General features: G+C 34.1%; 3 protein-coding genes across 3 annotated transcripts; 1 reads left to right on the top strand and 2 right to left on the bottom strand.

Annotated features, from left to right (window-relative positions):
- Positions 1–5,532: 5,532 nt before the first annotated feature.
- On the top strand, positions 5,533–9,017 carry LOC147549985 (uncharacterized). Its single transcript, XM_086667075.1, has 3 exons — positions 5,533–5,948; positions 6,056–6,462; positions 8,361–9,017. Exons 1-3 carry the CDS (start codon positions 5,787–5,789, stop codon positions 8,794–8,796), a joined length of 1,005 nt encoding a protein of 334 aa, XP_086523201.1. The 5' UTR covers positions 5,533–5,786; the 3' UTR covers positions 8,797–9,017.
- Positions 9,018–9,945: 928 nt separating this feature from the next.
- Positions 9,946–14,090, bottom strand: LOC147549984 (Ribosomal protein S18). The gene is made up of 6 exons (XM_086667074.1): positions 13,926–14,090; positions 13,567–13,671; positions 12,389–12,747; positions 11,354–11,449; positions 10,549–10,608; positions 9,946–10,448 (listed from the first exon to the last, which is right to left on the bottom strand). Exons 2-6 carry the CDS (start codon positions 13,667–13,669, stop codon positions 10,248–10,250), a joined length of 819 nt encoding a protein of 272 aa, XP_086523200.1. The 5' UTR covers positions 13,670–13,671; positions 13,926–14,090; the 3' UTR covers positions 9,946–10,247.
- Positions 14,091–16,662: 2,572 nt separating this feature from the next.
- On the bottom strand, positions 16,663–19,875 carry LOC147549983 (jasmonate-induced oxygenase 3-like). Its single transcript, XM_086672114.1, has 3 exons — positions 19,135–19,875; positions 18,311–18,641; positions 16,663–17,127 (listed from the first exon to the last, which is right to left on the bottom strand). The coding sequence occupies exons 1-3, from the start codon at positions 19,662–19,664 to the stop codon at positions 16,879–16,881; spliced, it is 1,110 nt and encodes a 369-aa protein (XP_086528240.1). The 5' UTR covers positions 19,665–19,875; the 3' UTR covers positions 16,663–16,878.
- Positions 19,876–26,713: the final 6,838 nt, after the last annotated feature.

The following is a 26,713-nucleotide window of genomic DNA, read 5'->3' as shown; positions in this document are numbered from 1 at the left end:
TTTATTGACTAGGATACATGGAACATTTCTCCACACTTTATTCCTCTCTTTTTTCCTTGCCCATCTAGCCAGTAGGTCTGCATTCGAGTTCAACTCTCTCCTGATATAATTGAATTTGATCATTTTGAACGCCTTCTTGCATTCCTTGATTTTCCTTATGTGAGTAAGAGATTGCCATTGCACCGCATGCTTGTTGTTGTTTAAATGTAGGATTAGGTTCTTGTTGTCGCTTTCTATAATGATGGATGTTAGATTTGTTTCTTTTGCCCATTCAATGCCAAGTAAAATTGCCATAGCTTCTCCTTCTTCACTATTTCTAGCTCTGAGAGATTTTACCTGAGCTCCTATGAATTTAGATTTATCATTGTGTGCAATTATGCTAATTCGTATATTGGATATTATGTTTATAAAGGATGCATCAACATTAATTTTGATAGAGTTATATTGAGGCGGTTCCCATTTCTCTACATATTGAGGACTAGTCTTACTTTTAGGATTTTTCCCCAGAATATTCTCGGATTTCGGGTAGTTAACTATCATTTTGATGATCTTATGCAGTTCATTTATCTCATATTGGAAACAGTGATCACATCTAACTTTCCAAAGCACCCATAGAATTGTGGTGAAGTGGATATTATCAGAAGTGTAGCAAAGCTGTTCATTAGCTTCCCACGAGAAGATCCATTCCGAGATGGATAAGATATTCTCTGAGATAATATTAAAATAGAACCAGATATTTTTAGCTAGGGGACAGTGTAAAAGCACGTGTTCGATAGATTCCGTGTTATTGCAAGTAGGGCAAGATGTGTTATTATCAATATATTTACCAATTCTATCCTTCACCGGCAAAGCCTTGTTACAGATTTTCCAGATGAAAATCTTGATTCTAGGGATTGTCGGGAGATTCCAGATAAATTTCCAATTATGGGTGCTAGGAGTAATATTAATGGAGCTACTAAGGAGATGCTGGTACATTGAAGCTACTGTGAATTTGCCTGTCTTGGTAAGGTTCCATTTAAGTTGATCTCTATCGTCACTATTGACCGGAATGGCCCTAATAAGATCTTGCGTACGAGAGTCAAAGTTCTCCCTAAGCTTGTCTTCATTCCACTGGTTATTTGTAATCAGTTGAGCCACTTTGGTGAGGGAGGAATTATTGATGTTGTTAACTGTAGTATCCATCTCTGGGATCCATTTGTCCGACCAAATATTCACCTCTTTTCCTGAGTTTATCTCCCACATAGTAAGATCATTAATGATATTATACTGCTTCCTAATGGTTTTCCAGTTCCACGAGTGATGATTTTTTGCTGGGCCCGGAGCATCAGTTCTGAGGAAATATTTCGCTTTGATTAGCTTGGCCCAAGCTGCTTCCGGTTCCGTCTTAAGACGCCACGCCATTTTAGTAATAAGAGCTGCATTATCCAGTTCCGGCAGATGAATACCAAGTCCTCCCTGATTCTTAGGGCGACAAATATAAGACCATGCTTTAGTGCATATGCCTTTAGACTTACCCCACCAGAAGTTCCGTTGAACGGACTTAATGCTTTTCGTAATTCCTTTCGGGATTGCGAAACATTGCATCTGATATCGGGGTACGGCGGCAGCTATGGCCGAGATGACCACCATGCAACCAGCAAGGGAAAGAAAAGAGTGACTCCACTTGTTCAGCTTGTTTTTTATCTGTTCAAGAATATCTTTAAACACTTTGGTTTTCTGAGCCCCAATGAAAAGCTGCGCCCCAAGGTATTTCTCTGAAGTCGACGCTTGTCTGACCTTTAGAGCCCTCATAATGATCCGCTTAAACTTAGGATGAGAGTTCTTAGAGTAAAAGATGTTGGATTTGGCATAGTTAATCATCTGACCAGAGGTATCACTGAAATCTTAAAGAATATTTTTTTAATTGCATTTTGCTTCCTGAATCAAAGTTTATGAGAAACATAATTTCCCCTTTCAATAAGAATAAGAGTTTTACTAAATGTTTTAAAGGATTAAAACATATAAACCAGAATGTGGGAAAGAAGATGTTTGAAGGGAAGGGAATTAAAAGTGGTAGTATTAGTCAAGATGATAATACATGAAGATGATCAAATTATTTAAATATCTATGCTAGATATATTCCACTTTTTATCTCTAGTTAAGACCTATGAAAGTAGTCTTTATAAGAGAAGTTTTATTGTATCTCACGTATCTCTTTTAAGGTTAGAGGGTTTCATCTCTTCCAAACACCTTTACATGATAAGTGAGGGGTAATTAAAATATATAGTTTTTCCTAAATAAATTTATTCGGTTATCTCAATTCTTTTCAGATTATTAGAAAAAGATGGAAAGTTAATACTGCATGAAATCATATTGTATTTTGTATACTTAATTTTGTTAATTAGCTTACTTTGTTAATTAACAAAATATATTATATAAATATATTTGTATTTAAATATATAAATATAACTATATATAAATATAATATAACTATAGTTGTATTTGTAAATATAATTATATATAAACTTTAAAAATGTAAATTTATTAATATATATCTATAAATATAAATTTTATATAATATACAGATTTATTTAAATATGAATATAAATATTTATGAATGTATTTAGATTTGTATCTCTTATATTAATATATATCTAAGAGTATAATATAAATATAATTTTTAAATAAAATTATATATAAATTTAGTTTGTTATCTCAATTCTTTTCAGAAGAATCCCCGGTAATGCTCTACAACCCACTCGGTTTGTAGTGGTTATAATGAGTTGTCTTCTCATTCTTTTTAGTTTGGATTTGAGATTGGTATTCGTGAGAGATATAAGTGGGGATGAAGGGTTGTCCCACGAGTTCTGCTATGTAGGGTTGTGAGAGATATGGGGAGGAATGGTTTTTTTGTTATGAGTTCTGCTATGTAGGGTTGTGAGAGATATGGGGAGGAATGGTTTTTTTGTTATTTAGGATTTTAGAAATAGAAATAGGGTTATAATTGCTTTTGGTTCTTAATTATACGTATTGCCCAGTTAGTAGAATTATAGCGTTCTAACCATTAGATATAACTATATATAAATATAATATAAGTTTATCAAAAAAAAATATATAAGTATAATATGACTATAATTGTATTTGTAAATATAATTATATATAAACTTTAAAAATGTAAAATTTATTAATATATATCTATAAATATAAATTTTATATAATATACAGATTTATTTAAATACGAATATAAATATTTATGAATGTATTTAGATTTATCTATCCTATAAAAATATATATCTATAAGTTCATTATTATATCTATGGATAAATATAATATAAATATAATTTTTAAATAGAATCATATATAAATTTAGCTTGTTATATCAATTTTTTCAGATTATTAGATGAAGATGGAAAGTTAATACCGAGTGAAATCATATTGTATTTCAGTTTATACTTAATTTTGTTAATTAGTTCATTTTGCTTCATTTTTTCTCATAACCTTTTCCACCCAAGGCAGAGTCGACTACAACATTTTGGACGCCCAAAATGAATTTTTAGAATGTGACCTCTATATGTTTTTTCATGATTTTAACACAAATTTTAATTTTCAAGATTTTCGGCTCTGACAATGTTTATTGTACACGTTATGTGCTTAGCAAGTACAAGCGTGAACTATGTGGAATTTATAGTATAGATAGTGTTGTTTTTTTACTGAGTTCGTCTGAATTAACTTGAGTCTGATTTCAAAATATCTATTTTGTATAACCCTAATGGTTTCGGTTGATTTTCGTCTATTTTAGTAGGACAATTGAGGTCAAACCGAATCGGATTCAGTTAATGATAGAAATGAACATCACCTTAAAGATTTGTCAATTGAACACATAGACTGAATAAAAATCGAGGTGGTCAACATATGGACAATCAAATTTCTTATGTAGACAACAATTTTCAGACCAAACAACTTCTTATGTATTCCTCTTCTCTTATCCCTCTCTATTATGGTGGATTGGAGGATCCCTAAAGGGAATCATCAAATGAAGAGGAAAGCCCTAAAGAGGAGTAACAGTACTAGTAGTGAGCAGTAAAGGGATAAAAAGAGATGATGTACACATTTTCTAGTCATCTTACAGTTCATTTAGTTCAACAAAAAAAAAAAAAAAATCTTACAGTTCATTTGGAAACTTGACCCCTTCTGCCAGGCTTCATCTTCTAACATTTCTCCCTTTCAGAACGGACCCGATGAACAACATCAAGAATATCAGTTTCCCTTTTTGGATCCCCTTGATGGTGGTATTGAAACAGAGATGACAAAGATATCATCTTGAGTCAAGATTTTTCTTGGTAAATTGAAGTTTGGTACTTTTCTCAGTTTGCCTAATTGATATGCCTCTCTCATATATACTAGGTCGATTCTCAGAATTGCGGCTTCGAGTATTGCTCACTTTCGTGCATATTGCTAAGATGAACAAACATCCCATCTACGAGGTATGATACCTGTGCACATGGCACGGGCAGTGGCGAGGCTAGAAAATTTTATGAGTGGGGGCACTTTATAGTTAGTGAAAGAATTCCATAGTATACGATCAGGCTAGAATAAAAAAAAAAATTTCAACAATATTATATTTATAGTTTAGATATTCCATGGTAATTTTGATGTACAACAAGCAATCTCTAATTTTCTCATCAATATGGTTTGGGGATCTTTCCCCCAACTCCATTCCAAAAAAATATTAAAATAAAAAAACAAAGGTGGGAATGAAGAGATGGTGGTGAAGATTAAGAAAACGATGGTGGAGATGATGAAGAGCAAGTGGTTGTAATGGAAAAAAATGAAGATAAACTTTTCTTTCTATTAACATGTTTACTATAACAAACGTGTAAAAAAAAACAATCTTGAAGTCCAAAATACAAGTTACTGAAAAATCAGACATAATCAAAATTAAATGAATTATTTAGAAAATTCATCATATCTACGAAGTCGTTTTATTAAGTTGGTCATTTTGAGGAGGCCAAAATTGAATTAGTTCAATTAATAAGAACCAATTTTAAGCCAAATATGCACTTTATAAAGTATTTTCAATAAGCATCATCATAAACCAAATAATACTTTCAACTAACGTAAATAGTAGACATTCTACGAAAAAAGTGTAACAAGTGGAAATTCTAGAAAAGAAGGTGTTGTGTGGGTGGATCAATCCCAAGACCTCCAGAATGTAAATCAAACGTTTCACCACTTGAGCTAGAGAAGAATTCTATTTGAAAAGTGGAACTATAGATACATAATATAGTAACAAGTGCAATTTAACACATACGAGCCACATTAGGGTCGTGTGGGCACGCGCCCCCACGGTCCCCTATGTGGGCTCGCCCCTGGGCACGGGTGGGAAAGGAGACCAACCCCTCCTATATAAACAAAGTTCTCTATTTAGCTATTTCCATTGGGCAACCTCAATCTTTCAACCAGACATATTTGATTGTATAAATGACGTCTACATCATTGTTCCAGACTAGAATGTAACAAACATCTTTCGTTGCATGGCAAACAAGAGCTCTTGTCCCCTCATGACCCTGACTAAGTCCATGAGCCTGTCTGCTCATATATGTCATCCTTGCAGCCTTCAAGCCATAACCTAATAAGCTTCCCCAAGCTAACTGGTTGTGAGACGGGGGTGGGGGGGCACTAGACTAATTTGGACCCATTTTCTAACCTCGGATCGGATGAATCAGATGGAAACAAGTCTCCTGCAGCACATCTGTGTTCAGTTCTGTCGCTAGAGAGAGAAGAGAGAAGAGAGAAGAGATAGAGGTATGGTGGACTATTACAAGATTTTACAGGTAGACAGAAACGCTAAAGAAGATGACTTGAAAAAAGCTTATAGAAAACTCGCCATGAAATGGCATCCTGATAAAAACCCAAACAACAAAAAAGAAGCCGAAGCAAAATTCAAACAAATCTCTGAAGCTTACGATGTATTTCTTACTTACCCATCCCCTCCCCACATCTCAATTCTATCTCAATCTTCATTTTCTCTCTCTAAAACTCTATCTTACAATAATCAGTTTATGATTGATTTCAGGTACTGAGTGATCAACAAAAACGAGCGATCTATGATCAATATGGTGAAGAAGGTTTACAAGGACAAATTCCTCAACCAGGTCCTAGTAATGGACCAACTAATTTCCGATTTAACACTAGAAATGCTGATGATATCTTCTCTGAATTTTTCGGATTTTCAAGTCCTTTTGGTGGTGGAATGGGAGATATGGGTGGTGGGTCTCGTGGTGCTGGTGGATCAAATTTCCCTAGAGGTATATTTGCAGATGAGATTCTTGCTTCTCTTAGAGGTGGAGCTGGTGAAAGTTCTGCAAATATTCCCAGGAAAGCACCACCTATTGAACGCACATTGACTTGTAATTTGGAAGATTTATATAAAGGATCTACCAGAAAAATGAAGATTTCTAGAGAAGTTGGTGATTATACTGGGTGAGTTTTCTTTTTTCGTATATGGGTTTTTCATGTCAATTTCTCAATCATTTTGATTTTCTTATATCGATCCATTATAAAGTAATTCGATTTTATTGTGGGTATACTTCTTTTTTGGATAATTTGGTGCCAATTGACCTAATTACATGTATAGTTGCCATTTTGGATTCATGTTGTTGACTTAACTCGAATGTGTTATTTTCTATAAGTAGAGAAATTTTAAAATGGCATCTTGGTTTGATTTATTACTTATGACTTATATAAGAGTTCAAGACATGGATCAATTTGATTAAAATGGAAGGTTAGATATGATGTGCATTGTAATTGAAAAAATGAATACAAGAAGACAGAGAAGTTGTCGTTGATTACGATATTTGTTACCCGAGGGGGAGAAAGTAAGACTAATAGAAAAGGAAAGCTTATAAAGAAACTCGATTAATTTATTTTTAGGGAAAGTCAATCGGGGAGTTGATTCATGTGGTATTATGGCAGAATTGTATGCGCAAATGTATAGTCATGTGAAGTTATTTGGGAGTACTTAGCTATGATAAGAAATATTTCGGAGCATTGAGAAGAATTTGTCTTCGGCAAGTTTGTCGCAAGTGGAAAGCGAAATTTCGCAGGGTTCATAGCTCAAGAAAAGAAGAAATTCTGGGCAGTGTTAGGATTTTTATCCCTTTTAAGGAAAAGGAGAAAGTTTAACATCGTGGAACTTTGTTCATTGGTTGTTTTGCTTGGTTCACGTAGGTTGTTCTGTATGAGCTAATTATTTTTCAACTCTACAGTGATTGTCTAGTTGGGGTTACTTGAACAGAAGAGCCTTTTTCTTAATATAGGTTTTAGTAAAGTTAAACTTTAATGTTTCACATGACTTAAAGATGAAGTTGATATTGTGGTACGATACTTATGTGTGTCATTGAGAAGCGGATTAGTTTAATCATCAATGTGGTATGATATTCTGCATCAGAATAGGAAAAATTGTAAAGACGGAGAGGCCATGCATGCTGTTTTTGAGATCGATGCTGTTCAAGTCAAAGCGCCGGCATGGGGAAGGGAGGAACAAGAAAAAATTGTGCAAAAAACATCTGTTTGGGTGTTCTTGAATCTTGATCATGATGCTGCAATCAAGGTGGTGGATGTTTTGCTAAAACAAAGTCAGACTTCACTAGTATTCTTTCCGAGTTTTGAGTGGCTTGCCACTTTCACTAGTAGGTCCATGAAATTCCTTCTCGTACATCTTCTTAGGCTCTTTAGGAAGGTCAAAAGACTCAAGACATGGCGCTATTGCCCATTGCCTTCAAGGTCCAAGTCATGTACGCCCCTATCATAAAGTGTCTTGATTTTGTTTTGCCGTAGGAGGTGGGGTTACAGTAGCACGCTGCAACACGATATGCTTCACCTTGCTGAAGATCATTATCTTACTGCCTAACCGTTTAGGCAGGCCTCTGGAGTAGTCTTCTTCTTTGCTTCTTAAGTAACAAGTAGATGCAACTAGCAGGTCTTTATAGAGAACAAGTTGACAGTCGACACAGGTAACAATTGATGGTTTGGAAAGAAAATATCACTTCGTAGTGATAGTGCTTGAAACCTTAGACTGGAAGGAATCTGTGGCACTTAAGATTTGGTCACAAGTGAGCAAGTAACTGTTACGCTAGAACTTCTTTAGGGCGAAACTAGTTTTTTGTTTCGTTGTTCCTTTACCCATCTTGCCTTCTGATTCTTTATCTTTTTATATGTTAGCGACGATAATTCTGTAACAGTTCCAAATTACTTCAATTCTGTAATGATAAATAGTCATTCTACTAATTTCTGTTGTGGTAATGTTCCAAATTTCTCAAATTGTTTAGCGACGATAATTGTTTTCATTTTGTTTCTTGTTGTTCTTTCTTTCTTAACAGGAGACCAACTACAGTTGAAGAATTCTTGACTATAGAGATAAAACCAGGTTGGAAGAAGGGAACTAAGATCACATTTCCAGAGAAAGGCAATGAACAGCGAGGAGTGATACCGGCTGACTTGATCTTCATAATCGATGAGAAACCTCACAGCGTCTTCAAGAGAGACGGAAATGACCTTATTGCAACACAAAAAGTATCTCTTGTCGAGGCACTGACTGGTTATACAGTAAATTTGACAACTTTGGACGGGCGAACTCTGACTATACCCATCAACTCTGTCGTTAATCCAAGCCATGAAGAAATTGTTAAAGGGGAAGGAATGCCGATCCCAAAGGAACCCACTAAGAGAGGGAACCTAAGGATCAAGTTCAATATCAAGTTTCCTGCTAGACTTACAGCAGAGCAGAAGACCGGCATCAAACGGCTGTTGATGTGAATGATGTTAGGTCAACCTTGATGCCTTCCTTGTCTTATGTAAGTTATTTCTTGATTTTTTTTTTCTTCTTTTTGTGGTGGCTTCTTTAGAAAGGGAAAATTTAGAGGGGATGCTTTTACATACAGAATGAGAGCAAAGAATTTTTATGTTTTTATCTTTTTCTTGGTAATTTTAGTTCAATGAATTTGTTCATCAATGACGTTATCGAAAACCCATTTAAAGATTTGGTGTTTTTACTTTTTAGGCCCGTTTACCTTGTTCAACCCTAAGTAACTTTTGGAAGCTTAGCAGCATTTAGATTTTAGACCCATTTCATACCGTTGAAATCGACTAGCTTATTTTTTGGTAGAGAATTAGGGTTCCATTTGTTTTCTTTTCTGGAACTGAATCTTGTATCTATGGACATTTGGATTACCACATTTAGACAGAAATGGGATTGTGTTGGGGAGGTCGAGTCATTGATGTGAGGTAGATTCATAAAATGAGAGTTCAACATAAGTTGAGGTTTTCATAATAATGCCGTATACTGAAACCCCTCTAGTCGGTTGCCGCTCTGGGGTTGAAACCAGCCAACCATTAGTCTGACATTCTAACTCAAGTTGGTAGTTTGGGTGCTTTGATACTTCTCCAAAGTATTCGATGTAATCAGCTTTTTGTTCTAAAATTATGTGAAAACAAAGCTTATTTCAAGATATGATGATTTTACCCGTAACAATTCGTGTTTATACCTTTCAACAAAACAAAATAAAAAACTGTGTTTATACACGTAAATTACATTGTATATCAAACTCAAATTGTAAAGGTTTCATATGCCAACAACTGCTTGGTCAATTGGTTCTGCATCTGCTTTAAATATCCAAAAGTCTCATGTTTAATTCACGATAAAAGTAAAATCCATTTATGAATGAAAGGATGGTTTTACATTAAGAAATATGGATAAGGTGAATGTGTAGACAGACTCTAACATCCCTAGATAGCCTTAAAAGTCTTTATAGGACAATCGGGCCCAAAGATGTTTTTGGTGATGATAATTTAGGATTTATTCAATTGCAAGTATTTATTTATTATCCATCTATACTCTTAGGTTCCATGTAAAAGAAGAGCTTTTTTTCGTATAAAAAACGCAAAGCAAAGCGACTAGAATTACAATTTGATCCATGAACTAATTCAATTAAGTGAGAAAATGTGTGGCTTGAATTACAAGTTTGATCTATTTTAAGTTACATTCATACATTATTTGTACCCAGTCTTGTCATGTTATTAGCCAAAAAAAAAAAGAATACCTCAACATTGCATAATATTTCGATTCTCTTCTTTAAGCAGAGGGTACTAATAATTCTCAGGAAGTAGGCATATTTAAAGTTAAGAGACACCAAAATTCTCATGAAATATTAAACTATAATTCTGCAAGAAACTTCAAGCCATAGAATTTTTGCCGCTTCCTATGCTTATTAAAAATTTGGTCTTCCTTCATAGGGAGCTCCACGCGAATAATAGTAGTTTTCGGGGTTATCATCATCCTCTATTTCTTCCCTTGATATTCCAGCAACGAATGGGTCTTGTCCCATGGTAGTGAAAGGCATCAAGCCAAAAGCTCGCGCTGTCTTAATCTCCCTAGCAACCTTCCTTTGGGCTTTCGCACTAATTTTGGTCTGCACAAAATGACAAGTATGAGTGTCTCGGAGATATGATAAGCAATAGAGGTCAAAGCAGTTTTAATCTATAATTTTGAATCAGAAATAAGTTATCTACCTTGCTTCGTTTGATTATGATTCCAGCTTCAGTAATGAAGTTAGCGAGGAATCTCACATTCTGCAAAGATTCAACAGCCTCGATAATTAGAGGAAGTTGAAGAAATTTTGCATCAAACAATACAAAATGGTGAAAATAAACTTGGAAACATCAAACACACACAAGCCATCTTTGTTCATGTAAAGCTGATGAGAGGAAAAACACGCGAAACTTAAAACACATATCGCAATACATGGGATAAGACTAAAGAGGAATACGAATGAATCCATCACTTTCTATGGGTTACCCAACTCTTTGGGTGGGGAGCTACCTGGTGAACTAGTCCAGACCATTCAAGGGTGAGAAGACCGATCAGATAGAAGAGAATAACCCAAAATGGTGAAAACTGGTAGCTGAAGTGTCTTAAACATATAACTGAGACTGCCACGACAGAAGGAGAAGTTGCAGTACGGAAATGGGGAAGAAATTATCATTCCTTGGTCCAGTTACATTTTTCTTTTGGCTAACAAATCCCCTAAATGACCAATAGTCCTACTATGCCATTTGGAACAGGTAGCAATAATACTACTTTACTCGTCTAATATGAACAGGAAGATTGTAAATGTTTCAGAAAATTAAGTGATTGTTCTTGTCATATGCTCTCTCAAGATGATAGTGCTTCAAACTGTGTGGTAAAACAAAATCCATCATAATAACTTACATTGTTGGGCGGACTTATGAGCAAATTCTTTTGTACTGGCAGGAAATGCACATTTTTTCAGCACACATATAACACATATATTATAATGACAATAACCATGCTTACCCGAAAATCCGCCTTCCTCAGCACTTCTTCTGTTGTGACTTCGAATTCAGGCCTTTTGAAAGGTTTCCATACACCAGGTTTAGTAAGATCAAGATCCTGCATACAACCATTAGTAAAGCAAGCATAACAGAGAAATTGTGACAATGGCGAGAGGTGTTGCTTCGGTGTGAACTGTGTTATGTTCAAGTCAAGGTGGAGAATTGCTGCAAGTGCATTAAAAGGGGTTGATTTCTAACCGGTTCGCAAAACCCGCAAAAGCCAAGAATTTTGGTCTAGCCCGTTTGCTTGTGCTTGCCCTAGTCTTATAAAGGGTTGTTATCAACGCTAAGGGTGCATCCTACTTTTAATTTTTGGGGAGAGAGTTTAAAAGCAGCCAAGTGCTAAGGTTAGTGAGTTACAAGTACTAAAACCATGAGAAGTTTCTCTAATCTTGTTCTTCATTCATAGAATATATCATCGGATCATTATTCGCCGTGGAATAGGTCTCACCAACCGAACCGCATAAAGCTCTTGTGGTTTGCCGTTTGTGTGATTTTTAATTCATTACTACATTCATGGGTTGCTTGTTCTTCTTCATGTCATACATCTAGGTGATAAATATATCCATCTCAGGTGTATATGTTTAGACATGTCATGTTCCTAGAACAGCTCGAGTTTTCACATTGAAAAGATACATGCATTTTTTTTATCGTATGAATTTAAAAGTACAAAGATTAAAAATTGCTTTTCTTTTCATCTTTCCATTTAGATTTTGCCATACCTTTATATGGTTCAGAGTCTAAAATATTGGTCGACTTGGTCTTTTGTTCTTTAGCCACTCGTTTACTTGCTAGATGACTTGCATATGTTATTGTGACTATAATACAGGTAGACAATGTAAGGATTATTTTTTTGCACATAGTTGTCAAGCAAATCTTTTAGAATCAAGGTTATGCCTTTATTGCGCCCATTATACGACTTCCCTTGCCAAATGATTTCGAAAATCCAACATCTAGAATCAGGAATCCAAAAGAAGAAAGCTGATGTGTTTCATACCTTAGGTTCGTACTGCATACCAGTTCTGAATGACACATCTGGTCTGAAAGTATAGTCTTCATTTTTAATCTCTTCAGGATTGAATTCGAAATATGTGGCAGCTTTCTTCAGTTTTCCATCCAAGCCATCTGATAATGTATTGAAACTCTCATCGAGACCATCCATAAACGGCGAATTGTTGCCCCTGTTCATGTTAACGCCTAATCCCGATCTGCCCCTTGATTTCTCAAATCTATCAAGCTTCTCATAAAAGGAATCAGTGCTTGGACTGTTCTCTGAAAACCCACTAAATATTCGCTTTTCAAAATCATCAACTGACTCATTCGAATTACTACTTTTGTTTTCATCGTTGGCATTAACTGTTTGCATAAGTAGAAATATACGAAATCAGAACTGTGAAATGCAGCTTATTGCATAGCAACTAAAGAGCTACATGTTGTAAATGTATTATATTATTATCTTGTCAGTTGTCACCCTTATAAGTTCGCAAGGTTCATGTAATTAATCACGGATATTTTTGCAAGCGACCATTATCACACAAGAATTTGTGCTTCTATTGCCACAAGCAGTTGTTTTTTCTTTGTTTTGAATAATTTATTTCCATGAACAGTAAACTCAATAGGAATAACGAGAGCTATGGTTGAGACAAGTTAAGGGAATCATACACAAAATGTCAGCCAGTTGAAAACATAAGTACATGTTTTTAGTGGACAACTAATCGATGTTCACGAAACACATTGTGACCCGAGAGTGAATTACGCATGATCAGAATGAAGTACTTGTGAACAAGATAGAGCCAGAGGGCTTTCCCGAGTTGTTGACGCTTATCTATATATACCAAAAGAAGTGTACTTGAGCTAAATCCCAAGTAACTCCTGAATTTCTGAAGAACCCGACAGCACAATAGTCTGAGAAATTCAAGTGGACAAATAATCAACTTTGTTCCGTGGACCATAGCAAGTTTATTCCCTTCATTTTGATGATAATGAGGGTTTCTATGATTCATCAGATAAGATGAAGATTCATACTTCCAGTTGAGTATTATATTGACCTTCATTGAAAAACCAAGCACCTAAAATTACAATACCACGTATCTAAAACCCTAATCAGCTTCATCAAACACTTCAAAAGAAAACACAAAATGTAAAGTTTTGGGATCAAGAATGATATGTATGAACCTGAATTGCCAGAGGCAGAGAAAGTTCTGATCATCCATGGTTGATAATAAGGTCGAGATAATAGACCATTATTGGATCTTACTGAAACCCGTATTAGATTCATATCTGCTCAAAAGATTAAACACCCAATTTCAGCAACAAGGAGGATTAAAAATAAATAACCCCAATATAGACTGGTAATCTGAAGAAAAATAAAATTAGGGTTTTTCAAGTGGAAAATCACCAAATGTGAGTCCTTTTATTAACTAGCAAGCTGAGATTATTGAGAATCTAACTAATTGATCAATTTGGAGGGAATAGAAACTTCAGCTTGTATTGAAACTCATAAATTGAAAAGTAAAAAAAAGGGGATTGATCACCTTGTATCAGATTCCAGTTAGGGTTTTAGCAGGTACTGGGTGTTGGAGATCCTCAAGAGCATTGATTTTGGACTTTAGAGAGAGAGAGAGAGAGCCGATAGGTATGGTCGGGTTAGGTTTGAGAAAGTTACAGACCCGTTTTTAAAAATTAAACCCGTAATAGTTGACTAGTCCATGGACCAGTGATGTGCAAATATGCAGAGTTCAGGAAACGGCACGAGAGACCGCTACCGGAATGTACCCGGTTGGGCCCATCTACCACGGGCCCTCGCCATCAACCTCAGTCCCCAACATAAGAGAAGTGTGGTGCCTATAACATTTGCTCTAAAATTTGTTTTGACATAGACTACAAGAATTATTAGGAGAGGTTGATACAAAGATATGTTAGGATTCATGACTTATATGAGTACAATGCCAGTTTGATTTAACACATCTTGAGTCCTTAAAGGTCATGTATCAATCTTTAAAAGCCATCTTAAAGAGAATAAAGTTCATTTAATCTAGACTTTACTTTTTTTGGATGGAAAGAATAAAGTTCATTTAATCTAGACTTTACTTTTTTTGGATTTCCATTTATGTTTGTAACTAGGGTCTACTGGTAGTTTTATTTTGGACCTACACTATGGACCTAACGTCACACCACCAATAATGATTTCGGTATTGTCCCATTCTATGGAGAAAATTTGTGTAATTGGTCAATGGTCGCGTAGTAGGTCTCAAGTCACGTGACAATACGAAAAAGGTTTGTTTGTATTGTTGTAACCTTGATGCCATTCACGGTCTCGTCCCCACAATTCACGTGGTTCACACATTTATTTGTTCCAAAGATTTTTTTTTTTTTTTTTGTTGAATAATTATTTGTTCCAAAGATGATGGTCCACAACAATCCCTTTTAATAAATAAAGGCTATATGGATTAGGGAAGTTTGGGCAATTGACAACAACTTATATTGATCCTGCTTAATCGGATTTTAGCATGAGTTAAAGTTTTCTTTGTCATTAGTAGGTAAATTTAATGGCTCAATGGACATGTTCTGTAGTTTACGTTGTCTTTCGTCATTTTATTTCAGAACTAGTTCCGTCTATTTTATCTTACATCAACCAAAAACGAAAAACTTCGTTGATCTAATCTTAGTAGTTAGTTCTCTATATATTTATATTTATCAGACATATCTTCCTGCAACCTTAGGGTACCCCTTATAAGTATAATTGTTTCATGATAAATAATCACCAGTGCTCCCAGTTACTGGTTTGTTAGTGGTTTCTTTTTTGTTCTTAATTATTTTAGGTGGCCAATATATGGACAACTAGTTATCTGAGATGGACAACAAAATTGGGTGCAAATAAATTTAGTTCCAAATGACCAAATCCAAGGACCTAAAGTTAAAAACCTATTTTTTCTTTTTGGTTTCTTCTTTCATTCCATTCCATCTTCTCCGGTGAAAATCCACTCTCACCGGCAACCATCACTTACTCGGGCAAACACTATTTTATTTCTGATAACTAGTTCTACATTCGTATTCTTCGATCTTTATTGCCCCTCTCTTAATCTTCATCACATCAACACAGTATTTCCTCTTTCTCCTTCCATTTTGTTCTTTTTCTTCGAGGTAAAATTAGGGGTTTTCTTTCCCAACACGCACGGCAGGACGAGGGGTTTCATTCAATAAGAAAGGATGGTGATCTTCAGTCGTAGATATAGTTTTGGAGAACTATTTCAAATTCTTTTTTCACTATTGTTCACAATCCAATCAATTCATTTTTATGTTTTAGAGAGAGAAAGTGAATGGTATTGATCTTTTTGTTTTGAGATTTGCTGCTCGAATCATAATGTTTCTTGGCAAAAAGAGGATGAATTGGTTGTGGATCTATTTGATTTTAGAATACCTTACTGTATAATGTTGATTTTTTATGGTTTCTTTATTGGATTGAATGAGATGATGTCTCTGAAGCTCTTGTTTGATAAGAAGGATTTAAAATTTAGTTCTTGAATTTGAATCACTAAAGAACTAAAGAAGAAGATATTTAATTGAAGAATCTGATCCTCTACATCATTAGGTGATATTAGAAATCTAAGTTTGAGATTCCTTTCCTAACTCCATTGTTAAAGCAACTTGTCGTCAAACTAACCTCCATTGGTGGTGGTCGCCGGTGAAAGTAGTTGTCACCAGTAAAGATGGAATGCAGACCAACACGAAGAAGAAAAAGGAAGCAGGGTATTTGGGTTTAGGTCCTTCACTTTGGACGGCTTGAACTTATTTGTGTACACCTAATTTCATTTGTCCCCCTAATAAAATCGTTTGTCCATATATTGGTGGCCTTATTTTAAGGGGGGAAATAAATTTTTCGGTCGGCGACCTAATCGGAGAAGACAAAGAGGTGAGGTGGAGAGAGAGTGAAGTGAGGTGGAGTGTTTTTTTTATCTCCCCTTAAAATTTATTTTCCCGGAAAATTTCTAAAATTCTACATATTCCCTTTAAAATTTCACACCACGGAAACTATTTAGCTTTCCCCAAAGCGTTGGAACTGACCCACATTATTTTTGAGAAGTTTTAATGGTTCTCCAAATATTGTTATTAGCACCTCTCCGTTATCCCCCCCAGTCGCTGTCTGCACCTCACCGACTGAAAGAAACACCATAGAGATTTAGAAGTATTGCATTATATATCTTTGATTGGTTGGCGATTACGTAACATAGGAGTAATTACCATCTTTTAGAAACTAAATAGCCATTTGTATACGATATATAAGATTTACATAAGAAAACAAATTTTCATTACATCCATACATGTATATATATTTATTTCCACAAACTATATAATATATTATACATACATATGTATAGAATAGAAAATATATATGCATATATATATTTATTTCATTACATCGCATTGTTATTTGACCGATATATATATTTCCACAAATTATAATATATATATGTATACATTATTTGTTCAACGTTCTGATTTTATTGATTCAATATATACTTTTCCATGAGCACCCTTAGTCCTGATATAACGTCTGTATTCATCAAAAGTCATAGGCTGATAAAGAGCGGGACGATCTTCGTTTACAAGCTCCATTGCTGGTTTTAACGGTAAATCACCTCTAGGGTTGAAGAAGAAAGCGATCGAGATCCGTTCTTTAACTGAATTAACTGTAACCCGATGTTCCACGCTCTTGTAGATGGCATTACTAAGAACCTAATAAAGGATTAATATATAATCATTACATTTAGTCTTAAAACAGGAAATGATTGTAACTTTTTACATAATAAGTAAACTTTTTTGAGGGAAGAATTTGTATTATAACAATTTGGCTAGTTTAATTTTCACTAAATTAAATGTGTTTGCAATAAAATATTGAAAGAAGAATAAGTTCAAACTTTTTATATCCTTTTGAATCAATATATATATATAAAAAAGTCAATATAGAATTGTTAAGTACAACTTCTTTTAAGAAAAGATAGGCTTGATTCTGCACCCATACCTACCTTCTAATGGAGCACATGGAGAAAATGGTTTAATCTAAAGAGAATATATATGGATATTAGATCTTATTCAATGATTGAAACTCTTTATTTAATTGGACAGCTATATCTGACTTTTGAGAAAAACAAAAAAAAAAAAAAAAAATTTTGAATGATAAATAGAAAATAATTATTGGTCCAATAACAACCTGGTTTTCAAATAGGAAATTCTGTTAATGATAAAAAATTCTTGTTCCAATATATATTATATTGAGGTAATGTCAAAACCCAAATGCAATTCTTGCACATATATATATATATATAATATATATACATTTGTGTGTTAGTCTGCCTAATTTATCCATAGTATATGTAAAAACAAGTTGAGAGGTGAGCTAATACAACAAGTTGAGACCTCTTTAAAAAAAAAACAAGTTGAAAGAAAAATAAAGAGCTAACCAACTAGAAAGAACTTTCTCAAGCCCTCTTGGATGTTGCAAATGGGAGTCACATCAAGATGTTGCAAAAACTCAACATGTACCCATGTAGGGCATACATATAAACTATGATCCAAAGAAAAATTAAGTGCTTTAAATTGTTCCTCTAGGTACTTTCATGTCTAAATAAGTCAATATCAAATGAAGTCAATTAAAAATCGACTGAAATTAATTCATTGCACAGACTCAATATGAATATTCGCCGGAACACAAAGAAAACCAACTTAAAATACCAGCACCATTAAACAAATAACAACATGGGGAATGCTAGAGTTACTCGTTGGATTACTCAGAGGATGACCAGTCCACTCGTAGTTAAGATAAAAAAAAAAATTAGAGATAACTGAAAGAAGAAGATGACCAGCAACAATATAAACAAAGTAGAAGAAAGTGAGAGAGAAAGACAATGAGATAAATTACCTGAATCTGATCGCCGATATTGACGATAAATGCGTTAGAAGCAGGTTTAACGGTAACCCATTTATCGTCTTTACGGACTTGAAGACCAACAACGTCATTGTCGGGAAGGAGAAGAGTTAAACCACCAGGATCAGAATGAGAAGAAAGACCAAGTGTGAGATCAGGTTGCGGACATTTTGGATAAAAATTCACTCTCATACAAACTCCATTTTCTTCTCCTCCAAATTCATTTTGAAGATATTCTTCTCTTAATCCAAGTGTTAATGACATTATCTTCAACAGGTTCTTACTTAATTTTGTCAACTCATAGCAGTACTTCTCAATCACTTCCCTGTAGGCAAATATAACATTAAAACTTGACTATTTAATACAAAAGAGCTAAGAATAAATGTGTTACTATTGAAGCATATAGTTTGAACTCCAAATAAGACTATTGTTAAGGAACGAAAAAAAAACTAGGCAGCCTCTAGGCAAAAATCTTATGTGGGTTGTCGTGGTTCGCGGATTGGCAGATCAGAAACATCGGAATCACGAATTACAAGAAACCACATAAAATTTGTGCCAAGAGTCTACCAAGTTTTTCTTGTTCGCTAGCATTTTTCTAAATTTATCATCTATTTTCAGATGATATGACAAATAATTCCATGTTAATTTACAGAATTACGTAAAGATATAGGGTTATTATCTTGAGGTCAAACATTACATTTTAGGTTCAAGCTCGAACTCATCTAAATGTTTCCCTCTATAGAAAGGGTTGTTATCATAAGAAAATTAGGTTTTGACTAATACCCATACTTTTTTTTTGAGAAATTTATTTTGATTACCTGCAAGAAGTAGGAAGAGCTGGCCATTTGTTAAGATCTTTGAGTGATTGAGGAAGATAATGCAAGAAGAAGTAGTCATTCCAATCAAGAATAGCATCCTTTTCAACTCCTAATCGGCTTCCATAACCCTCATAAGTTATCGGCGAATTTGCATAAACTTGCTTCACATCAAGTGGAAAATGAAAAAATTCTCTCCAAACATCTCTTACTTGATTCATTAAATCTGGGTTTACTCCATGATTAACAATTTGAAAGAACCCCCAGTTTTTACATGCCATGCAAATCTGGTTCAAAATCTTATCTGGTAGGATAAAGTTATCCTGATCATCATCCAAGATAAGAAGACCTTCAAAATCAATAAGTGGGATATTCATGGAAATTTGATCTTCATCATCAGAATAAGTTTTAGCTGGTCTTTCAAAGGGTGGTTTGATATATCTATCAGGAATAGAAAGTGAACCACTTTCTGATAATGACTGAACTCGGATAATTGGTTCAGGCCAATCTTGTACTGGACAAGGGCAACTCATATTTTAGGGTTTGGGTTGGTTTGGTAATGGTTACTTCTACTAATTGGGTATAGGATTAAGAGGTTTATCTCATGAGAAAACTAAGTGCAAAAATGAATACCCAAAATGATCAACTTGAGTTTGAATTTATAGAGATGAAGTGTGGTTGGTGATTGTGGGTAGAGGTGAGGTTGTAATAGAAGTTGACAAATGATCTAACTACCCATAATCCAGGGTTGATAAAAGTTCCATAGGATCTAATTTAAGTGCAAATTCTCAAATCACCCTTGACTTTTGACGATATCGTCGATTCGGTGTCCAATTTTGTCTAATAGACATTTTGACCCCCAAAACTACGTGATTTAGCTTATAATCCGTTAAATATTCATTTCTTTTCTCTATTGTCCCTCTTATTCTCTGTTTTTATTTATTTTAAACTAGAAGAGAGAGAGAACAAGGAGATTGAAAAAGAAGAGGAGAAGGAAACAAAAGGTCTTCACAATTATAACTATCGTTCTTGTCGAAAAAGAAATAACCAACTCTCTCTCTCTTCCTCTATCTTTTGTAAGATTAACAAAAATAAAATAAAATAAAGTAATCCTTAAAATCACGGAAAATCTATCAATTTTAGAGGCTAAAAGTTTTGAAAAATAATAAGTAAAAGTTTTTGAAAAATAATATTTCATAAAACCAAATATATGTATATTTGACCATAAAATGATTGACATGACAACTCTCTATTATAAAACCAACATAATTTATTTTAGTATATTTTTTTTTGTTGAACAATTTAGAATATAAAAATTGGAATGAAAATAGAGTGTTTGTATATGTATACGACTAATTTTAATTAAGTTCTTCTATTAATATAACGAGCTTACAATAATCATATAAAGATTTCAATCATGTGGTCCTAGCTATTTACAAAAAAAAAAAAAAAAAATTACGTTTTGAAAAATAATAAATAAAAATAAATTGGGATATATTATTTCCAAATAAAATGAATTATATTGTTATAATAGTTGTAAAATTGGTGTGTGATGAGTTTTTTTGTTAGGTTAATTTTACTTTGAACCACTCAAAGTGACTAAATTATCAAATAGACTCCTAAAATAAGCTTCTAAAATGATTCTTAATAGATGGGTAGGGTAACAAGTGGTGAAATCTTCTCTATGCAAAATTGACCAGAAAGAGAAGATACTTGTTGTCGGCTATTTGTGAGGAAGATAAAATACATGGGTCTTTTTCTCTCTCTATATCTTCCATGACCCCTTTCTCTCACTATATAAAGGGGATAAATGTTTATTGTGACAGGCCAAAATTTCTGTCACAAGCAAAAAAGATGAAAATGACTTGAAAATAAAACGAGTAAATAATACTCTCTCTATAGACGCCGCCGTGGAGAAGTTGATTTACTCAACTCACAAGTCATAACTCTCAATAGACTCCACTTCCTTCCCCTAACTTTTTATTTAAAAAATCTTGCCAATTTGGTCCAATTCATCACATCATTAGTCTATTGCTATACTATTTGACCACGTGACAAAATGTGAAACTCTGATGGTGACGGAAACAACCACTTTTGGTCGACATATTCATCTAGAATAACACTATTACTCCCATGATACTTCAACTCCATCTTTAACTTAATTATGATGGTATAACCCTTCATTTGGGTTAAACACATGGGAGGGAGTGGAGGAACAAGGAGGATAACCACAAGATCAACAAAACCAATTCCTATTTCACATATCATAAAGCAATCTCTCTAGCATCCTTAACAAGTTCACCTCTACCATATTGTTTTTTTGGATGTTGTAATTTCTTTGCACAAATGGATATTAGATAGTCTTGAATGTTTATTACATTGGTGTAGAAATGGTTTTTTATTAATAGAAATGGTACATGGTTTGAACTTTGAATCCAAAGGAAGGGGCAGGGCCGGCCCTAAGTCGCGGTGGGCCTAAAGCGAACTCTGAAATTGAGGCCCTTTAAAGAATTTTATATTATTTTGTTACCTTGTTCCTATTATCAAGGTGTACTTATTGTAGGTTACATTGCCCGGGTGTACGAAATTTTTTTTGTAAAAAAATAAAAACAATCTTTTGTCTAATAAAAATATAAATTTGGCGTCAATTTTAATATGAAATGCATATTAATTTCAAATACGTGTAACAATTACAAATCTTACTTACAACTTTGTTTCTAATAAAAAAAATGAGAGATCATTACAACAACACTTATTTTAGTTAGGTTGGTATAACAATTTTTTTAATATGTTCAAAAGAGCAAACTTTCTTGGTAGATAATTAATTTTGTTTTATCATGTATATGGTAATATACTCTTAACAAAAAAAAATGTATATGGTAACATGTAATTGCCACAAAAAAGTCTCTTATAAAATAACGACTGAATTTTGTAAATTTTTATTTGCGATAATGTAGCGAGTCACGGTACATAAATATTTGTATCATATAATATCTCAAGTAATGATGTACGCCGCAAAAACTAAAAATATGTGTGGGCAACGGTGATATACATATAACATGTAAAAAAGAATAACATATGAATAACAAAACTACTTCCTAAAAGTAAAAGTCAATTTGATTGATATTGATGATCAAGAAATCTCAACTAAAAAAAAACATGATCAAGAGAATTTATTAAACTAAAACATTAGGGCATTTATGAAATAAATGAGTTGATATGGAAAAAGAGCAAAATTATGAAGGCAGTGGGGATTGAACTCATCACCTTTTGGGTGTTGAAAGTAAGGTTTACCAACTGAGCTAATTGCAAACATGTTATATTGCACTGTTTTTAGTAAAATATCTGATTATTTTGGGGCCCTTAAGTTTCCATCAAAAGTTGGGGGCCCAAAGCCACTGCTTTGGTGGCTTTGGGCCTAGGCCGCCCCTGGGAAGGGGTCTTGTTTTAGGATGAAGAATGCCAACGATTAGTCACAAATGCTTAGTATGACATCTCGGATTCTTAATAGTCTTGTTTCCAGTCCACCACCCTTTTGTGGAGTAGTTGGACAATCCCTCTGAAGCCCATGAGGTATTGGGATCGGATCTCGTGGAATCAGTTTATCATCAAGATTTATTTTGTGTAATTTAGACAATAAATAAAGTAGAGGTAGAAAATAAATGGACTTTCAGCCCCCCTAGGATTGTCGTAAGGATCTTTGTAAGTCCTTTAGGCCCAAGATGTCTTAATTGACAGCTCCAATGCTCATCCAAATTCATAGTGCTCATGATGTATCAATGTCATTCAATTGTAATGACTCTTAGAGTCAAATTTTAAAAAAAAAAATCATAATTTTGTGTCCACGTAAATTTTTTAATTTGTTAAAGATTTCATTCAGATTTTGTCCGGCTACGAAACCTTTGGCCCGTGTGTTTGCGGCCTATTATATGTCACCATACCCTATATGAGAGCATAACAATTACTTCACACGTCCTCTACAAGATATAATATTTATTTTAACTAGTATATGCCATTATGCAAAGAGAAATGATAGAAAGGCGCGAAAAGCAGGCATACCCCAGACTTAAATATGATGTGGTGGAACACGTCAGATTTGTCTATGATGTAGCACCCAAGTGAATCAGTTTTACAAACTTCTTGAGATTTCTGAAGATTTTAAATATTGTCGCGCTATCCCTTCCGCTTCTCCCAACACCACCGCCACCTCCGACCGCCACCTCCGACCGCCACCACCATTTTCTCATCTCTCTCTATGCTAAATTATACTTACTCCATCTCTCTATAACTCTTTCTGCAGACCCTCTTTGTCTGGAGCTTTCGATCGGAAGCTTGAATGGAAACTTCATCTTGAAGCTTCAGAGAGAGAGAGGGAGTGAGTTTTAGAGAGGAGAATGATAGAGAAATTGTGGCGTTTGTGACCGGAGGTGGAGGCGGTACTTGTGGAATGGGAGGATGAAGATCTAAAATATTTCTTTTAAGGGTCGCCTGGATGTAGGGACAAAACTACAACTAGGCCCGAGGGGGTCATGGCCCCCCTCGACCTAGCCATAGTGACTTGTTGTACAACCATATTTCATAAGGATTACTTTATTAGTTCAAAGAAAACGTAAAAAGTAGCAACAAACTGTTAAAGTTTTTGGGTCGAACTGTGTGCTTATAACTTAAGTAACCTGGGTTCAATCCCTTGGGACAACATAAATTTTAAATTGAAAACTTAGTTTTAAGACTTTTGTGTTTCTTTTTTAGTTTGACCTCCCTTGATCGTTAGTTCTGGTTCCATTCCAGCCTGGATGGCCGTCTGCCGGCGACCTCTGCCGGTTAAAAACAATTTGCCGACGACCTTTGTCGACAGTAGCAGTATGTCGACGATCTTTATCAGCATGAATATAGAAAGTGACGGTGAGTACTCAAAGGCAAAACCAGATTTTCTCCCAAAAGTTTTGAAAGCTCCAAAATTATTATTTTTGTTCCCAACAGGCTGATCTAGATTTTTATAGGTTTGAAATATATAAATGAATAACTAAATAAAACAAAGACTTTTTCTTTTTATGAAAGTAAATAGATAAAAGAAGATCAACATAGACAGAGATAAGCATCACTTTCTTGACCTTCAACTAATTCTATTTTGTATTTTGATATATTTGAGATCAGCCGGCACCATCTATACAAATTTTAGTAGTTGATGATAAAATTATTTTGAACGAAAAATGTCCTAAATACAAGCTATCCCCAGATGCACCCAAGTACCTAATTGGATATATAAATATCAAATAATTAGTAGTATTTATATTTCAATTTAGTATCAGTCAATAACTTCTCATTCCAATATGTTGTTCTCCTTTAACTAAATATTATGAAAATCAGGAATCACCCCTAGTATTTAATAAGTCCAGTCTTTGACCAAATAACAAATTGTTATGCTTTGAGACAAGACAAGTTATTGTTATTTTTGTGTAATGATAATAATAATACTCTCTCACTCTCATTTTGTTTGATTTTATGGGAAATACAACTTAGGGGATAGTTTTGGAAATGTGATCATATTAGTAATTAAACGAACTAATATAAAGAAAGTGGACAAATATTTTGAAAAATCTATAAAAGATTAGGGCGTTGGTAAAGACATTTGAATTGTGTTATGACCGAGCAACTCTATTAGCACCGGGCAATATTTCAAAAAATTTAGAAGCACTCGACTTTTCTAACCAACATCTAATATTGATCCTCACACATGACGCATTTAAACATCAAATAATGGGTTAGGTAATGTAAAAATACCTCATTAGATATTTCTCTTTGACTGAAAAATTGGTTGAGAAGAAATTTTGTTGATTGCTTTCTAAGTTTAGGAAAGAAAGAAATAAAAGACAACACTTCAAACCTGAGTGCCTATAAAAGGGTTTTAGGTCAGTACTTCAAACTAATAAGTCGTCTACTAATAGCAAAAAAGACAGGTACTTTTGCAACACGAAAAATATAACACCCAAGCAAAATAGGAGGCAAAGAGTTCTAATTACAATACTGTTATTTATTTTTCTTTTATGATGGTGTTCCTAAACTTCTTAGATAGTTAATTGGTTGTTTTTTCTAAAGCTTCATTAGTTATTCACTTGTTAAAAGATACCAAACACAGATGACATGTTGATACATACCATGGGGATGATTAACATAAAGAGTTATTTGATACATTTTGGAAACGACATAGTCATTTTGGGTTATGTTTCAATTGGATCCTTGAAGTGTGATTAGCTTTATGCATGGCTCGCTGAGTTATAAGAAATGTTCGAGATGCACTTCGTTTGTGTTCTTTTTTTGCATGGACTAAAAAGTTAAATTTCAACTTTTCAATATTTTCTACTCCGTATTTGTCTTTTTCTTTCTTTATTTCCGTCTTAGCGTTTTTTGTTTTAGTCTTCTCACTTTTTCATCTTCATCTTCACCATGTTCTTCTCTTTTATAGTTTATCCTCAAATATTTTCTTCAAATTAAAAAGTACTAGGTTTTCTTTTTCGCCTTCGTTTCGTTGAAAGAATTTCTCTGATAATGAGTCCCAAAAAATTCAAAAAGAAGTTTGGAAGAACATACCTCCACTAATGGAGATCTATTTTCACGAATAGCCTTTGAGAATTCTTTTTTTTTTTTTGTTGAAACCTTTGAGAATTCTCTTGATAATTTCTCTTCAGAAAAAGGGAGCACTGAATTTTTATTTATTTCGATTTATAAATAATACTTTGAGGACCTCCCTTAAAAGTGAAAGAGTATAATGATGAAGATCAAAAGTGAGAAAAGAGAAACTATAGGACTAAAATAGAAATAAAGGAGGAGAAAGGCAAAAGATCAATACCAAAAGGTTAAGTTGACTTTTTAGTCAATGTATATAAAGACACGAAAGAGGGCTAACTCGAGATTTCTCCTAACTTCGAGACAGACGAGAAGCTGGTCATAGTTTAAAGGGTCAAAATAACCCTTTTAAATATGAATACAAAATTACGGGTGAATTTCTTGTTGGTTTCTCTTTTATTTCTACAAACTCACACCATCACTATTGCTGACGACCCTTCAAAATCTAATTTTATTTTTCTTCCTTTATCCTCCCACACCACCTTCACCTTAGACCACTACCGTTGTTTTCCTCTCTTTTTTCTCTCCTCCCTCTCTCTCTAACTCTTTCGCCGAAGGAGAAAATCTTCTTCCCTAGAACACTAATCTAATTTGAGAGAATCTCTCAAACCAGAATAAACCAGTTTGAAGATAATAAGTAGAGTGCCGAGGAAACAAAATAAATTTCATAGCAGAATTTTGAAACCCTAAATATTAGAGATATGGTTGATCAACTAAACATTTAAAGTACCATTGCAAAATATATATTTTCATTCAGCCAAAAACCCTTAATTCATTTTTCATTGCCGATCATTGATTTGCAGCCAGTGGCGGATTCATGTAGGGTCTAGGGGTCTATAGACCCCCCTCAGCTTGTACGATGTAATATGCTTAGATATAGGTTGCTATTAATAACAATAATTGTTGTTGGCTCAATGATTGAAGGGTGGCGTTACCACTCTAGTGGATGTGGGTTCGA

This window comes from Eschscholzia californica, unplaced genomic scaffold (genome assembly GCF_041429995.1).
Source record: "Eschscholzia californica isolate CP2 unplaced genomic scaffold, dmEscCali1.0.p SCAF_3, whole genome shotgun sequence".
Classification (NCBI taxonomy): domain Eukaryota; kingdom Viridiplantae; phylum Streptophyta; class Magnoliopsida; order Ranunculales; family Papaveraceae; genus Eschscholzia; species Eschscholzia californica.
Note: the sequence above shows the minus strand (reverse complement) of the source record. Positions and strands in the feature narration are given on the sequence as shown.